This window comes from Camelina sativa, chromosome 2 (genome assembly GCF_030686135.1).
Source record: "Camelina sativa cultivar CO46 ecotype springtype chromosome 2, ASM3068613v1".
NCBI classification, from domain to species: domain Eukaryota; kingdom Viridiplantae; phylum Streptophyta; class Magnoliopsida; order Brassicales; family Brassicaceae; genus Camelina; species Camelina sativa.
Window position 1 is genome coordinate 22,078,836 of NC_141881.1, and position 17,008 is coordinate 22,095,843.

At 37.1% G+C, this 17,008-nt stretch overlaps 4 protein-coding genes and 2 long non-coding RNA genes across 8 annotated transcripts; 5 read left to right on the forward strand and 1 right to left on the reverse strand.

The window, feature by feature from the left end:
* Positions 1–18: 18 nt before the first annotated feature.
* Positions 19–3,391, reverse strand: LOC104728169 (uncharacterized). The gene is made up of 11 exons (XM_087487216.1): positions 3,093–3,391; positions 2,821–3,004; positions 2,605–2,687; positions 2,417–2,517; positions 2,137–2,232; positions 1,739–1,792; positions 1,503–1,651; positions 1,261–1,378; positions 721–808; positions 379–609; positions 19–296 (listed from the first exon to the last, which is right to left on the reverse strand). The coding sequence occupies exons 1-10, from the start codon at positions 3,211–3,213 to the stop codon at positions 413–415; spliced, it is 1,191 nt and encodes a 396-aa protein (XP_087343342.1). The 5' UTR covers positions 3,214–3,391; the 3' UTR covers positions 19–296; positions 379–412.
* Positions 804–1,867, forward strand: LOC147949023 (uncharacterized). The gene is made up of 2 exons (XR_015581656.1): positions 804–952; positions 1,177–1,867. It is a non-coding gene; the product is annotated as an uncharacterized LOC147949023 (long non-coding RNA).
* A 2,043-nt stretch (positions 3,392–5,434) lies between the features above and the next one.
* On the forward strand, positions 5,435–6,629 carry LOC147949024 (uncharacterized). Of its 2 annotated transcripts, none has more exons than XR_015573942.1 (3): positions 5,435–5,551; positions 5,624–6,138; positions 6,448–6,629. It is a non-coding gene; the product is annotated as an uncharacterized LOC147949024 (long non-coding RNA). The 2 variants fall into 2 exon arrangements; XR_015573945.1 differs by having other exon boundaries at positions 6,478–6,629.
* A 1,888-nt stretch (positions 6,630–8,517) lies between these two features.
* Positions 8,518–12,197, forward strand: LOC104728194 (RNA-binding KH domain-containing protein RCF3). Its single transcript, XM_010447218.3, has 8 exons — positions 8,518–9,710; positions 10,014–10,469; positions 10,559–10,810; positions 10,892–11,137; positions 11,317–11,387; positions 11,496–11,604; positions 11,701–11,827; positions 11,908–12,197. The coding sequence occupies exons 1-8, from the start codon at positions 9,003–9,005 to the stop codon at positions 11,925–11,927; spliced, it is 1,989 nt and encodes a 662-aa protein (XP_010445520.2). The 5' UTR covers positions 8,518–9,002; the 3' UTR covers positions 11,928–12,197.
* Positions 12,028–14,148, forward strand: LOC104728187 (uncharacterized). Of its 2 annotated transcripts, XM_087487242.1 has the most exons (7): positions 12,028–12,165; positions 12,388–12,491; positions 12,615–12,786; positions 12,892–13,026; positions 13,342–13,452; positions 13,545–13,649; positions 13,733–14,148. In XM_087487242.1, exons 3-7 carry the CDS (start codon positions 12,637–12,639, stop codon positions 13,895–13,897), a joined length of 666 nt encoding a protein of 221 aa, XP_087343368.1. In that variant the 5' UTR covers positions 12,028–12,165; positions 12,388–12,491; positions 12,615–12,636; the 3' UTR covers positions 13,898–14,148. The 2 variants fall into 2 exon arrangements, with proteins under 2 accessions (XP_087343368.1, XP_010445514.1); XM_010447212.3 differs by lacking the exon at positions 12,028–12,165 and having other exon boundaries at positions 12,369–12,491.
* LOC104728204 (uncharacterized) lies at positions 14,148–17,007 on the forward strand. Its single transcript, XM_010447229.3, has 9 exons — positions 14,148–14,387; positions 14,610–14,795; positions 14,882–15,140; positions 15,230–15,380; positions 15,471–15,693; positions 15,788–15,879; positions 15,970–16,105; positions 16,182–16,513; positions 16,624–17,007. Exons 1-9 carry the CDS (start codon positions 14,338–14,340, stop codon positions 16,851–16,853), a joined length of 1,659 nt encoding a protein of 552 aa, XP_010445531.1. The 5' UTR covers positions 14,148–14,337; the 3' UTR covers positions 16,854–17,007.
* The last annotated feature ends 1 nt before the right edge of the window (position 17,008 follows it).

Genomic DNA, 17,008 nt, shown 5'->3' on the forward strand with positions numbered 1-17,008 from the left:
TTATTTTGATGCAGAAACTTTAAGAAACAGTTGTGTTCTCATATAGGTACACAGAAACACGTATCTCAACTGAGATTTCGATGTCTTATAATTACATACTACATTCGTAGAACAAATGTTTGTCACGGAGTGACGTTGTATTGATCCTCTACACGTGTCAATATATCAACAGTTGGTATTGTAAAAGCAGTGTCTCCTTCTCTTAGCCTCTGTTTGCAGCAAGATGATCTTTTAAGCGCTTATGTTTTCATCAGCTTGATCATTGAAGAACTGCCTCATTGCTTGTATGTAATTTTCTGTCAAAAGATTTCAGATTATGATGAGTTTAGTTTCTAATGTTCTATCTTTGATATAGTTCACCAGTGAGGAGGAGCTTACTTGGTCGACAAATTGGGAATGTGAAGGGTTGTTGTTATGTGAGAGAAGGTCCAACTTTGACGGGTTTTACCATCCTGAAAGTTCTTCTTGCATACTCAAATGCCAAAACTAGAAGTCCAAAGAGGAAAAGTAGAAAGCGATTGAACTTTTCCACTATGAAATGTCCAGGAGAGACGGCACTCTTGCTTTCCGAGGAGCTTCTAATCAATGTTAGTCTCCTCTTGAAATAACCTGAGGAAACGAAACAGAGCAAGCATTTAATGGTATACTGATGTTAGTCTCAGAGGCAGAGCAACACCTTCAAAGAAAAAGAATGGTAAAGAAAATATAGAACTTCTATACCTGTATCTTCCATGGTGAGGTTAGTCCAATCAGTTGGTTTTTTCTTCATTTCTGACGCCTTGATTAACTCGAGAAGAGATTTATTAACCTGACATTGACCAGAAGGTACATGTTAATCCTTTTTTTTCCAGGTTCTGAGGAAACAGAGATACTGACAAGTGACAAGAGCATGGGAAACTTTGTTCCCTCTTCCATAATGTAGCAATGCTATTCCTACAAGACCTCAGAGCCTGTAAGTCTAAATAGTTTGGTATCGTAACTAAAACCAAGGAGTAACAGTATGATTGCTTCCAAACAGGCTCTTTAAACTTTTCTCCATATATGATTAATTCAGTTAATCAAATTCATAGCCAACTATTGTTCTTAATTTCATGATAGTATGATTCAATTTCGGTCTTATATCTTTTCTGTGAGTTACGGTAATCTGAGTATGACATCCACTAACATTTACTGCAGACTGGAGCATCTTAGGGAGGTCTTATATACATCAGACGCAAGAGAGATTGAGAAGTTAGACATGAATAAATAAGACAGTAGTACCTCTTCTGTTCTCTCGTGGCTTACAAGATGTCCTCCATGAAGATCCACCATTTTAGCTACAGGATATAGTCTCTGTGCCAATCTTCTTGCGTAACATATCTGAGCAATCACATCATGTCTGCATATAACCCACCACATACTCAAATTAAGTACTATGTAGAGGTAAAGATTTTACAAGATCAAAAAACCCAAGATAGAGTACACAAGGTCACTTGGATTCTAATTGCGTTGCTGTTGCATACCTTCCATGAATGACTGAGACAAGAAATCCAGCTGAGCGGATTAGTTCGATCTCTGGTTTTGTGATTTTGTGTAACCAACATGCATTAAGTTGGCCATCAAACCCGTGCTTGGACTGCATTCCAGTTTCTGATATTCCTTTTACATATTGCTGCATTGCATCTCTCAAATATTAGTTCCCTTAAATCATTCTTTGGTGGTATATGTAAAAAAATTCACAGAAAGACCTGTAACCCACCTCGTATAAAATGGCCCGTCTTGTGTTGGTTCCTACGGATTCTTCTAGGTAATCCTGCATATATAAACAGCATGAGAACACTCAAATATTTCCTCTGGACAGTAATACAAATTTACTCTATTTACATAATTCTTAAAGACCAATGATTTGATCTCTCAGTCAATTGTTAATAATTCTTCGAGAGTAATGACTTTGTCAACCAATTCACTCATTTGATCGCTTGCTCCAACCGCAAAGTGAGAAGAGCAGCAATATTTGCAATATAGAATGAAAGTTACAATGAAGCACACTTTCAACAAATGCATTTTCAAAATCTCGCTCTATTAACAACTGTTCAATGCTAATTTTTGTTCTTACAAATTCAGCACATGGAAAAAGAAAAAACTAAAAGTCCCCACCTTTGAATAATGTGTGTCCAAATCAACAGCTGCCCTTTGTTGAGGAGTCTTTGCCTTCAGAAAACGTATCGCAATTGAAATTGTTTGTCGGTCAAGCTGAAAGCACATAAAAAACAAAAGGCCATAGTCAGATTTTTTTGTATGTAAGTGTATCTTGTGATACAAAAAAACAAAACTTTATCTTCATATGAGAAACAGATTCACACATATGAACCAAGTCAGTGCTATCAAAAGAAAGAAGATTCAACAACAATAGCGCCACGCATATCATTTCAAGTACCTTCGGGAAACATTCGAAACCTCCACCTGTAACATTAAGCAGCGCCAAAGAAAGAACACGTTCGGGCACCAATGCAGCTAACTTGCAAGCTATCATTGCTCCTGTTAATCAAAAAGCCAAAAAAAGCAAACAATAAGACTACTTGAAGTACCAATAAATTTGGCTAGAAAACAGAAACCAAAAGTTACCCATAGAATGGCCAATGATGTGAGCTCTCTTCCAACCCAAATGATCCAACAAACTAATTGAATCCTTTGCCATTATCGTTGTTCTGCACCAATATACAAAAACCAAATTGAGTGAAAGCTAACAAAACCAATTTCACATGCAATCATTAAAACCAAGATTAAGCTCTTCAGTATTGAAATTGGGGGCAATAGAGAGAGAGAGAGAGACTGACTCACGTGTACTCGGATTTGTGGGTAGGTATGGAGCTTCGACCCATACCACGATTATCAAAAGCACAAACCTCGATGCCTGAATCATCATCGGAAACGATTCCGTCCTCCTCGTCGTCGTCGTTGGGTTTATCTTTCCCAGTCAATCCCTTGATTTGAGGACCCCAGGATTCGTGGGTTCCAGCTAAACCTGAAACAAACAAAAAAACCCAATTGAAATCGAAATCTCTCAGGGTAATCAATCAGAAGGGAAAACAAAGATGGGAGATTTAACAGACCAATGATGAGAAGAGCTTTGATAGGACCATGACCATATGTTCTGTAAAAGATCTTAACGGCGGCATTGTTAAGCGTCGTCTCTGGGCCGACGTCTTCTTTCACCACCTCGCAAAAAGGCATCGTCTTTTTTTCTTTTTTTTTTTTTCTTGATTTCTGAAACTATGAAATGTCTGTGGTGGGATCGGATTGAGCAACCGGAGGAGAAAAATAAAAGAAGAGGAGAAGAAATGAGAGAACTTTTCTATAGAGAGAGAGAGAGACAGAGACAGAGAGATTGGGTTTTGTGGTGGTTCGGTTCGGTTCTTTTTGGGTGGAGGTTATGACTGCCACGTAGGATTGGTCGGCTGGATTTTTATTGGCGGGTAAATATCTAATAAAGGTCAACGGTCAAATTTTTTACACAGAAAAAGAAAAGAATTATTATATGTTTTTGACATGAGAAATTAATATTATACTATATAGAAAAATAGCACGTGAAAAAAGTAACACTCATGCATCAAATTAGATATCAACTAAGCTATTTGATGATATTATCAATGTGTTCTTTTTTTTTTTTCTTTATCAAGGAACATTTCAATTCCATCCCATCAATTTTCTATTAATATGGATATTCAGTAGTTATATTTTATTAATACATGAGATGTGATAGAAATATAATGAGAAATAGTCAAGAAATACGGTCACGAATCATTCTTTTGAAATGTTTCAGTTGTATTCTTTTTTTTGGTCATCTGAATTTTATTAATGAGTCAAAGAAGGATACAAGTTGAAATTACAAGAGCTGCCGGACTACGACTACTGAATGTTCTCAGAGTCATTAGCCCAAAAGAGAGAAGTTGATTAAAAACAAACGCTTAAGCAAAAATTTAAAGAGGTACAAATGATTTGGAGAAAATGAAACCTAAACACTATAATTGTACAAAAGCACGAGAGACTCCCGCTTGGCTTCTTTAGAGAACATTATGCGTCGGAAGCACCAATTAGGCCGGATCAAATCTCACACCAACACCAAACTAGAAGCAAAACCGACAGAGAGGAAAGCAAGATACCATCGCGACCAAAGACACAAATACAACTACCCAAGCATCTCACTAGCCAGACGATGAGAGCAAGAAACCCTAGGGACAAAGAAAACCTTGAAATCTACTGGAGACAAGCCACGCAAGATCAACTGTTCTTACACGCGGACACTCGTCGACCCAGTTTTCAGCCACCTACAGACATAAAATTGGTGACGTCCTTGCAAGAGAAGAACTAGAACGATTCCACTGCTTCGACTAAAACCTAACTCCAAAACTTCACAAGGAAACTCAAAGAGAGGCTAGTAGGTGACTCAGCAACAAAATACCATCCAAATGACTAACACCAAGAGCGAACCCAGAGAACCTCACAACCACAATCCATCAAGAGGACTCGAAGCAGAGGTAGAGCAAAGATCCAAAATCAAAACCAAAAACCCGAGCCATATCCAACTATTCAAGCCTAACAAAACACAAAGAACCTTAACGGAACCCATGGCCACGCCATACAACCCTAGACAGACCTCTAAACAAAGGACTTGGTACCCAACAAACCACTATACTATTCTCACAAACAACAACTAAAGGCACCATCAAGCAAATAGGGGATATACCAAACATGCTTAACTTGGTGAGATTGAGATCGATTACGAGACACGGAATCAAAACCATCTTCCTGAAATAAAAACCCCCTCGATTAAAAACCACCGAGCATCAAAACAGATTGGATCTGGATCTTCAAAAGAAGGGAGAGACTCCACCGAACCAGCAAAAGAAGACAATCCATGGCCATACAAGGACAGAGGCAAGAAGAAAAAGCAATTAAACACAAAAGAGGCACAACGCCGGGGCTATAAAGCCACCGGACGTTGGCCGAAACAAAGGCGGCTGCTAGTTTGTTTATTTAGAGAGGAGAGAGGTGGGAGAGAATTAGGTTAGAGGAGAAAGGGCACGTCAAAAAAAAAATTGAAATTTGAAATTTCAGTAGTATTCTAAAATTATATTAAACAAAAAAATAATTTTTTTAGTTAAAGAAAAGACCATAACTTTGAAATTTGTTGAACCATACCATTGCCACAGATTTCTAAAGTTAAATAAGAGTTACTAAGAGCATCATTACTGAGAGTTTCTCTCATCGATACTCTTGTTATTGGGGCCCAAAAGTCTAATTAAAAATTCATTTTTCAGTCCATTAATAAGAGAAGCGATTCTATGGGAAGGAATTAAGGAACGCAGTAAGCAACGCGACGTGGCCTGTTATGATACGTAGATGGGTAAATATAAAAGAATTTTTTTTTCCCTTTTCTTCTTTCTCTCTTTCCCGATCCTCTCTCTTCTCTCAATCCAAAAGGCGATGGAAGCCGATTCATCTTGAAACCAGAAAAATCAGTCGATTCACCTCGTTTTCCATGGTCGATGCTCTCAGTGCTCTTGAGATCGTAAGTCTTTCTTCTTTCCTCTATTTGCCGCAATCGCCGATTCATATGAAACTCGAGGGTTGTTGGTGTTAGGTCGACGGTGGTTGCGGCGAGGATGTTGGCCAGAATTATGTCTGGTCTCACTTTGGGTCTCATGTCTCTAGGTCTCGTTGAGCTCGAGATCCTCCAACGTAGTGGTACTCCAAAAGAGAAGAAACAATCATGTAATCGATTCTTAGTAATTGCTGCTTGATTCAATCAATTGATTTGGATTTTGGTTTGAACTTGGTTGTGACTGGTTTATTTGGTTAGAATTTGGTTGTGAACGTTAGGATGCAACTGAATCTGAAACTTTAAGTGAACCTTTGTTAGGAAGTAGCGAACCTTTGTTAGGAAATAGTAGAGATGGGTACAATGAGGTTAGTGTTTCAGTTTGTGTTTGTTTTTGAAAAGAGATGAGAAGAGGAACCCTTTTTTGTATTATTATCTGTTGTGTGTCTCTTAGAAGCGTACTATGGAGGATTTTTGGGAAGAAGAACGCAAGAGACAGCAAGTTCACTGGACATTAATCTTTTCTCCATTGATTGCACAATGGGCTCAGTGGATAGGTATGAAAATTTCTATCTTTGTTTTGATTACCGATGAAGCTTGTGTTAGGGTTGGTTTTGTTTGATTGATTTCTGTTTGCATGGATCTGTTCTATGATCTTGTGTAGAATTTAGGGTCAAATGCAAAGCTTTTAATTTTGATATTTTTGCTGCATTATGAGAGTATGCTTTTGCTTGGTGCCTCTAAGTCTTTGTATGTGGTTTAGTAGGAAGCCTACTTAGTAAATTGATTACTTTCTCTTATGGTCTCTCTGTTTCTCAACTGCTTGGTTTTGTTGTTCCTTCAAATTTTGTTGGTCTTTTGTCTAGTCTTGTTGATCACGAGAGAACCCAATGCAGAACAAGCCAACCACTTACAACAATGCACTTCTCGTTGGACTTTGTCTAGCCTTGTCACTACTTCTTCTGCTTTACAATCGTTGAAGTGAAGCTATTTTTTATTGAAATCACATTGCTTTTGTTTTACGACATGTACACTTTGAAACATTTCATCTTTTTTTTTTTTATGTTGTGTTCTTGTTGAAGCATGTTTTTGATTAATCAAGCCTGTTTTTGATTAATGTAATATAAATAATTAAAGTTTGATAATTAATAAACACAAATTAAAAAATTATTATTTAAATGTTTGAGTAACCTTCTTTGGGGTTCTCTAGTAATAGGCTGATTTTGCTTAAGTTTTCTTAGGGTTCCTTTAATTAATTTAATATTAATTATATAATTAATTAATATGAGAGTAACTTTGTGAGTACTCCCCACTAATGATGGTCTAAGGGTACCTCCACTGAAGAGTGCTCATCAAAATACTCTCTATAAAAAATTATATAGGAAGGAGAGAGAAAAAAATGAGAAAAGAACCGATATTCAAATTGCTCATGGAAGAAATGTTTCTCACAGAATTTTTGAAGGATTGTTTTTTCATGTGTAGACATGTGATGGTGTGATTTCAATGACAATAATCATAACAGATAACAAAAACTCGGTAGTCTGAAGAAATTATAAGCTTTTCAATCATTTAGAGGCATGTTTTGATATGCTATTTTTCCTCATTCTAATTATTTGTAAGCTTTTTTTTTTGTTCTTGTGAGGATTGGATCGATCCTTACAATGATAATAAATTTGTTCACAATTTTAGAATAAAAAAGATTTGTTTTAGATTGGATTTTTAGTTGGAATTTGTTATCTTTTAATTTTAGAAATATAGTTTCGGTTCATTTAAATTTTATCCTGATTTTTATTATAAGTACCTGTAAATAATTTTTTTAAAATCAATTATCATATTTCTAATCTTTAGGTCAATAATTTTGGTCTAGTTCAGATTAGATTAGAACAAAAAAGGTATTCAAGGATTCAAAACATATATTCCTCAAATGATTTTTTACCATATGAGTGTATTCATAGTCCAACATTTGAACACACCTACTATATCTACTAGATATTAAAAGGAAAAATTAATGTTCAAAATTATTATTTTTGCTATATAATTAATTATTTTCTTAAATATTAGATTCATCAAAGATTTGTCCCTCAATCTTTGTAACCAAAAGATTTCTTTCCAAATATATTAAATTATTAATAAAATGAAATTGTTGTCTTAACAAAAAGAAATTTATGCATTTTAATATTTTATTATTAGACAACATTTTTAAAGAATATCATTTGAAATTAAAGTTTAATATAATTTTGTAATGTGTAATCAACATGATATATAGTTTAAATATTGACTTATTTACAGTTCCCACCGTTTTACTTTAATTGTCGTTCTAAAACTTCAAATGTGTGTCGTTTTGGTTTTCATAGATGTTTGATAAAAATTATAATTTTATCCTTATTACTTTATAATAACAACGAATGAAAATAGTTTAGAATAATTTTTATATGAGGTAAAAATATAAACATTTATTTGTTTTCTAAATTTATGTAAAAAACCTTTTACGGAACTTAATCTGAAAGGGAAATCTATATCTACTAATAAAATAACATAAAAATAATATAGTAACAATTATCATAAATATCAATACCAAATTTAAAACCACTAAATGAAATTTATTTTAAATTTAAAAACAATTTTAAATCTATGCGTGCGTGACACGGAATATCATCTAATTGGTTACATATTTAATCAAATCATATCAATTAATATATTAACAATTATAAGAACTAACATTACCAAATTTAGACCAATAACTACAATATATTTTATATTTAAAAATAATTTTACAACCGTGTGTGACACGGAATATCATCTAATTGTGTATATAATCATATCATATTTTTCAAAAAAAAGTTATATATTACATTTTCATTATCTAGTAATATGTTATGTGAGCCAAAAAGTTAATCTTGACCCATGCCGATTCAATGTCTAGCTCTAGCAAATCTGTTTTAGCTTAATATAAGAGTCTTTTGAGTTCTTAAAGATGAACCATGCCCAAAATTCTCTATAAGCTTCAAAACGTTATCGTTTTGAATTTTATTACCCAGACCAATACCGTAGTTAGCGCACACCACTAAAACACCCTTGGCACGGTCTCTCTCTCTCTCTCTCTCTCGATACTATCAACTACAAAACTTGGTTTCCTTTTTTCTTTGGATTCACAAATCACAAGAACCCTCATTGCACCCAATTCGCCTCCATCGAATTTGGACTCGCCCTCCAAGTTTTCCCGTGAAATTGACCGTAAAGTTTCTTCCTTTTCCTAATTTCCGGTAAAAAGGAAACTAATTGGGTACTGTAGACTTATTTAGGGTCTTTGTGAACTATCAAATCTCATAGAAACCTTCGGAATTCGAAAAATTTGGGAGCTTTTGCCATCGAGATTGATATTAAAAAAACTAGTTGAGATTGAGTTTGTGATTTGATTGTAATGGAGAGATCTAGATCGAAGAGAAACTACCACTATGACCAAGACTATGATGGAGATTCCATGCCCAGGTCTAAACCTCGATACAACAATAATTACCATTTTGGCGGCGGCGGCGGTGGGAATAACAGATACCGTGGTGGTGGCGGTGGTGGTGGAGGAGGTGGAGGTGGAGGTGGAAATGGCCGGCCATCAAAGTCTCACTCTGAAACGATGGCAACGACGACTTATCGAATCCTCTGTCACGACGCTAAAGCTGGAGGCGTCATTGGTAAATCCGGAACAATCATTAAGTCGATAAGACAGCACACCGGAGCTTGGATTAACGTGCACGAGCTAGTTCCCGGAGACGCTGAGCGTATCATTGAGATTTCAGACAATCGCCGGCGTGATCCTGATGGGAGAATGCCGTCTTTCTCTCCTGCTCAGGAGGCTCTGTTTAGTGTTCACGATAGGATTCTTGAGAGTGAGCCTCAGTTTGGGTATGGTGGTGCACAGCCTGAAGAGGAGGAGGATTACGGTGGAGTTAGACCTGGTGGAGGGAGAGTTGTGACTAGACTTGTGGTTTCTAGGATGCATGTTGGTTGTTTGTTGGGTAAAGGTGGGAAGATCATTGAGCAGATGAGGATTGGAACTAAGACTCATATTCGGATTCTTCCAAGAGAGAGTAACTTACCTCGTTGTGTTTCACTCTCTGAAGAGATTGTTCAGGTCTGAAAAAATTGCTATATTTGAGAACTTGAACTAGTTGCAATTTGCTTGAAAAACATATATGAAATGGTGAATCTGGTTAAGAATTTGATGTGAAATGAACTTGAGACTTAGTGAACTGTAGTGAATTGACTGATGGTCTGTGAGATTGAAGCAATGCTTGATAGTTTATAACTATGATTGTGAGCTTAAGGTTGTTTACAATTGTGAAATCACTCTTATGTGTGTTTTGTTGAAGCCTTCTTTGGTGTTTGCTAACCTATGGGAAATGAGTTTCTGATGTTTTTACTTTTTTTCTTTCAGATTGTAGGTGAACTTCATGCAGTGAAAAACGCTTTAGCGATTGTATCATCGCGTTTAAGAGAGAGTCAGCATCGTGATCGTAGTAATTTTCAAGGGCGTGTACATTCACCAGAACGGCCGTTTCCAGCTGCTTCGGATGATTACATCCCACAGCAAAGAAGACAATCATCAGATAGGTTTCCTCATGGTAATAATTATAGAAACAACAACTTCAGTTCTCGCCAATCCAACTATGCAGAAGAAGCTTCAGCAGTGCCGGTTGGTGAGAATGCACAGCCTTTCTACACTGAAGAGCTTGTGTTCCGCATTCTCTGTCCAGCTGACAAGATTGTTCGGGTTGTTGGGGAATCACAAGGAATAATAGAGTTGCTTCAAAACGAGATTGGCGTGGATGTGAGAGTATCTGACCCAGTAGCTGGTTCTGATGAACAGATAATCACCATTTCTTCGGAAGAGGTGCTTTAAATATCCCCAGGTCTTCTTCAGTATCATCTGTTACATTTACAATTGGTGAACTTGAAGTTTTGTGTTCTTGTTTTGCTTAGGCTCCTGATGATCCTATGTTCCCTGCTCAAGAAGCCTTGTTGCACATCCAAACTCAGATCATAGATCTTAGTCCGGATAAAGATAATGTAGTAGCAACGAGGTTACTTGTCTCATCTAGAGACTCCGTATGTTTGGAAGGGAAAGCAGGATCAGTATCTGAGATCTCACGATTAACTGGAACAAGCATACAAATTCTAGCTAGGGAAGAACTTCCCCGATGTGTTGTTTCTATCAATGATGTTATTATACAGGTCTGTTTCTCTATTTTCGAGGATTTGGGTATTTTGTTAAACAACTTCTAGACTCAAAAGAGAATTCTTATGTCGATGTAGATTGATGGCGAGATCAGAGCAGCTCGAGAGGCACTTGTTGAATTAACTTTACGATTGAGGAGTCATATGTACAACTCTCAAAAGGAGACACCACCAGCTTCCACATCCACAACTGGCCCTCTTGAAGGTGTTGCAGGAGTAATGGAGGTAGCTTCGTCAAATAACACAACTCACTCCCGTGAAGGTCTTACTGGTTCCCATCTGACCTTGCAGCAAGCAGCTAGCACAATCATGTCACAATATAAGGTTTCTGTTTTTAACAACAATCTTTTTCAATACAAAGGCACCTGTAATCAGTTAGGTTCAGACTTATTATGACATTGAAACAATGACCTGAATTCTTGGAAAGTAGCGTATGGTTCTTGTCCATCCCATTCAACGTCCCTATATTTACATATATTTTCTTTCTTTCTCGGTTTTGATAGGAAGGTGTTGGATCAGTTGCAAAGGCGGGAGAAAGTGAATACCGGGATGAGGTTCCTGTCTTGACAAACAGGTACGGACACTCCCTTTTTTTTGTTCCCGGGAACCGTAGACAAACATATTTCAAAACAACAAGTGCTCGTTTCACACCTCTCCTTCCTGTACTTTTTTTTTTCTATAGAATGGCGGTGCCACTTGTTACTAGGAGCACTCTTGAAGTTGTCTTACCAGATGCGGTTGTTCCTAAGCTCGTTACGAAATCAAGAAACAAGCTTGCACAAATCAGTGAGGTGAATATCTTTTTGATTGGAACTAGAATGGTGCAAATCATGTTTTTAATAAAAGATCTTGACGCTTTGTCTTCTCTCTTTCCCACTTGATCACAGTGGTCTGGAGCTAGTGTAACCTTAGTTGAAGACCGACCAGAAGAAACACAGAATATAATTCGAATTTCGGGTACACCCGAGCAGGCAGAGAGAGCACAGAGCTTGCTTCAAGGCTTCATCTTGAGCAGTAAGTTTCTGTCTTTCCGAACTCAAATATCGAATATTACTGATCTGTAAGTCTGATTTCCGATTCCATGTTTGGTGCAGTACAAGAGGATGGACCTTGAGCTTGGACCAGATCATCATCAGTCAACAGAAGGATGAAGATCAAGAAACTAAGAAATGTGGAGTTATGTATGAATTGTTGAATATTTAGGATTTCAGTGGGCAGTATGAGCAGTAGCTTAGATGAACAGTCCACATTTTGACCATCACTCTTTGGTTTCAATGTTGTCTATTAATCTTCTTTTTACATTATTGTTCTGTTCTGTAACTTATTTATAGTCACTACAGTTTTATCCGAAGGTAATCACTAAAAACTCAACTCTTTTTTTGCATTCATCTTCATCTATAGTATTATTCATATCTGTATGTGCATACTCAAAAATAAATTTACCATGAAGTTTTCATTAACAAACATAAAAGCTTGATTTATTATACCGTACAAATATGAGATTGGGGCTATTTTTGCAACCAGAAAAGTTTGGGGTGAGAAATTAATTAACTCTTAAAGTCTTATTTTTACAGAAATTGCCACTGCTAAAACCTCACCTGCGGCTTCCTCGTTAGCCCCTTTCTTCCGAGTTCGTGAAAAGGAGCCGTCGCATCGCACCGCCGTCGCTGCTTCACTGGTGATTGATTCTTCCTTATTCTGCTCTTTTCGTTTTATCTATTCTCTCATATACATCGTGTTCTAGGGTTTTTTTTTTTTTTTTAAGATTGTGGAATCACTCTCATTTGTAATCTGGTCGCAGAGAACATTGTTGAATCGAGAAAATGGCGTACGTTGGGCAAAGTAGAAACGTGATTCGTCATGTAGTTTCGAGAGGAAAAGCTTATCACAAGTCTGAAAATGCGATTCATCATCCTCTCCTTTTCGCTTGTCAAGGTGTTCGATACAGGAAATTGGAAGTTATCCTTACAACGGTGAGTTTTTTTATGATTCTGGGAAATGAGTCTTTTGAATTGAATCAGATGTTGTGTGGTGTTTGTTTTTGATTATTCTTTGATCTGATCTGGTTTTTGTTATAGGGGATAGAGAAGCTTGGCAAAGCTGGTGAGACTGTGAAAGTAGCTCCTGGATACTTCAGGAATCATCTTATGCCTAAACTACTTGCTGTGCCTAACATTGACAAGTATGCTCATCTCATCCGAGAGCAACGCAAGGTTTATTCACACTTCCTTCTTCTTTAAAGCTCATACTAATTGTTTGTGGTATCTAGGTTGTGTGTTCTTGATGATGTGTAGTTCTGGATGTTTAGGGTAAAGCAGATAACTTTTGACATGATATGATAATGTTATGGTACTGAAACTATTTTGTTTTAGTGTTAGAAGAGGCTTCTCCTTTCATTTGATTTCGTGATGGGGGATATGTTCAGATGTAAAGGGAACCGCAGATAGTTTTGACTGACTTGATAATGTTATGGTACTACAGTTTATTTTGGGAAAGTGTTTGATTTCTCTTGATTGGAATATGTTCAGATGTATAATCATGAAGAAGAAAAAGAGGAGGTTAAGGTGGTTCATAAAACTTCTGAAGTCCAGACAAAGGAGTATGAAAAGGCTGCGAAGCGCCTGGCAAATGCTAATTTGGTAAATTTAACTAACCCTCTTAACTCTCACTATTCAGCATTGTAATATCTCTCTAACTAACCCTCTTGTGCATTTTTATTTTATTTTAACAGGTATTGAGGAAGTTAATTGACAAGGAGAAGTTCAAAAACCGCTCATCAAAAGACGACAAACCTGATGTACAAACTCCTGTGACAAAGGAAGAGATTGTTGCTGAGGTAAATTGTTCTTTCCTTCTAAGTGAAGACAAGTTTTGCAAGTAGATCTTGTAATGATTGGTTATTGTGTGGGGTTTATGAAGGTGGCGAGGCAGCTCTGTGTGAGGATTGATCCAGACAATGTGGTTTTAACGGCGCCTTTGGAAACTTTTGGCGAGTACGAGGTGCCTCTGAAATTCCCCAAGACAATTCCTTTGCCACAAGGAACCGTGCAATGGATTCTCAAAGTCAAAGTCCGTGGCCATTAACTCTCTGCATTTGGAAGTCTTCCTTCAGTGATAGTTCTCTTCTCCAATCTGTTTTAATGTAGTCTTTGGAATTGCAGAAACATTGTTAAACACAAATGAGTTGCATTTTCCCTTCACTCGTTTCTTTTTTCTGTAGTTGTATAATCCGGGTCTAGTCCGGTTTTAAATTTAAACCATATGAATCAAAGTTTTGTTGTATCAAAACCGAATTCGACCAGAATATTATAATAAGTTAAGGGTTTTTGTGCAAATTATTCATGTGTCTATTTAGCACAATTTAAAACATTTGGTGTCTAAACTATGAAATTATATTATTTCCGGCCTTCTAATATTAGTTCATCAGTCATATTGATAGATTAAACGGCGCTATTTCTCTAGTCGGCGCGGCGACTCAGCGGTACCGAGGCCACGAGAACGAAGAGCTTCACACTCTCTCGTCAATGGTGTCTTCTATTTCTCTCCTCTCTTCGACGACTCTTCTCACCAAATGGTAAACGATTCATTTGTCCCTGTGCCATCGCTTTGAAGTTTAAGCCTTTTAGTGAAAAAAGCTTAGTCTTTTAATTTCTGAGTTTGGTATCAAATTACTGTAAAGTAGCTTAAGTTTGATCCAAGATGACTTGGTTTAGCTCAATATCTCTCTAGAAGAATTGGGTATCCGAAAGTGTTTGGCTTTTGTGTCTTTGTTGAATTTGTGATTTTGGGTTTTCAGGGCGAGTCAGTTCAGTTCTCAGTCGAGTATTTCACCGAGAGACTCGACATGGCAGTGTGTTTGTTTCCGTAATCAGAAACGCAAACCTATGCTCTACTTGATTCCCGCCCGCCATTTTCTATCGGCTCCAATCGATTCAATCACCTCCTCAATTCATGCTACTTCAGGCGTTTCTGAAGTTCAAAGGTGAGAACTTGATTGGTTTTGATTGATGTTTTTTTTTTCTAACTCATAGAAAGAAGAATTTAGATGAGTTTTGTCTGTCTAAGCAGGTCTACTTCAAGCAACAATGTTAATGAGATGAAAGAGTTTGAGATGGAATTGCAAGAGTTGTTTAACGAAGTCAAAGCTATGGTGAAGATGGGGAAGGAAAGAGACGCAATGGACCTTCTTCGAGCGAATTATGTTGCTGTGAAAGAAGAGATGGATTCCGGTTTGAAAGGTTTCGAACAAGCTGCTGTTCTTGACATCATTGCGTTGGGCTATATGGCTGTTGGAGACGTGAAACCTGTCCGGGCATTGCTTGATATGGTGAGTCTGAAGCCAGATATCAGAAAAAACTCTGTTCTTTAATTGGATTGTGTTGTATATGTCTAAAAACAGTAAGTTAACAAATGCAGATAAACAAGGTTGTTGATAATTTAGAGGACTCCGAACCTCTTTTGGATTCAGTACTTATGCATGCTGGCAGTATGTATTCGGCAATAGGAAGGTTCGAAAACGCTATACTCGCTCAACAGAGGGCTGTTCGTATATTAGAGAATAGATATGGTAATGATCTTCTAAACCCATATTTGTTTTTCTTGTGTCTTCTTTTTCCTTTTTCATTGGTCTGTGATCAACATGACTTCTATATGCTAGGTAATTGCAATACTCTACTTGTGTCACCATTACTTGGTTTGGCAAAGAGTTTTGCTTCGGATGGAAAAGCCTCTAAAGCGGTAGGTGTTTATGAGCGTACAGTGACTATCTTGGAACGGGATAGAGGTTCTGAAAGTGAGGATCTCGTGGTGCCGTTATTTTCACTTGGTAAACTTCTGCTCAAAGAAGGTAAAGCTGCTGAAGCAGAAATTCCTTTTACCAGGTACGCTGTGAAAAGGACTCGTTGGTCAAAGTTTTTACATTAGTTATCCTCAAATTTGTATGTGATCCATTTCCATATTCTTTCCATCTGGTAGGATTATAAAAATATATAAGAAGATATATGGAGAGAAAGATGGAAGAGTTGGCATGGCTATGTGTTCCCTTGCTAATGCAAAGTGCTCAAAAGGTGGGTTCTATAATTCCCTACTCTGTTTCGATGTGGTAACTATGAGTTTTTGTTGAAGAGATGGTCTTGTACCTCGAGTTTTCTTAACAGGCGATGCAAATGAAGCCGTTGATATCTACAAGAACGCTCTACGAATAATCAAAGATTCAAATTATATGGCAATAGACAACAGTATCTTGGAAAATATGAGGATAGATCTTGCTGAGCTGCTTCATTTTGTTGGAAGGTAAAATCTGTGCCTCTAATCTACTTCCTGTGATTGAGGAATTCAATTAAGTCACTAACATTTGCTTTGTTCGCAGGGGAGAGGAAGGACGAGAGTTACTAGAAGAATGCTTACTAATAAACGAGAGATTCAAAGGAAAAAACCATCCTAGCATGGCTACACATCTTATAAACCTCGCAGCATCTTATTCCCGTTCCAAGAATTATGTGGAGGCAGAACGATTACTAAGAACTTGTCTCGACATTATGGAAAAATCAGTTGGTTCAGAGGATCAGTCGATAACTTTCCCAATGCTGAATCTTGCAGTCACTCTTTCTCAGTTAAATCGGGATGAAGAAGCCGAGCAAATAGCCATAAAGGTTCTACGAATCCGTGAGAAGGCATTTGGCAAAGAGTCTCTCCCTGTTGGTATAATATCTCTCTTCCATAACATGATCAATGAAATTTGTTGTATGGATTGTTTTCTCGAAGTGATGAACATCTATATGATCAATGAAATTTCATGTTCCACTATGCAGGCGAGGCGCTGGACTGTTTGGTGTCAATCCAAGCGAGATTAGGAAGAGACGAAGGAGAATTACTGGAATTGCTGAAAAGGGTTATGATGATCCAAGAGAAAGAGTTTGGTCCTTCAGCACAAGAACTCATTGTTACACTCCAGAAGATTGTGCACTTCTTGGATAAATTGGAGATGAAAGATGAGAAATTCAAGTTTAGAAGAAGATTAGCTTTGATTAGAGAGAGATAGAAGCAGAGTCTTAGCTACTAGAGTATTGTTGTTAATTTCGAATTTATGTTGTTAATTAATTAATACAAAACACGACAAATGTGATTAGCGACAAGTCCGAGGTGTGTGAGGGAGGATTAAAATTAATAAAAGAATCAAAATCTTTAATCACGCAG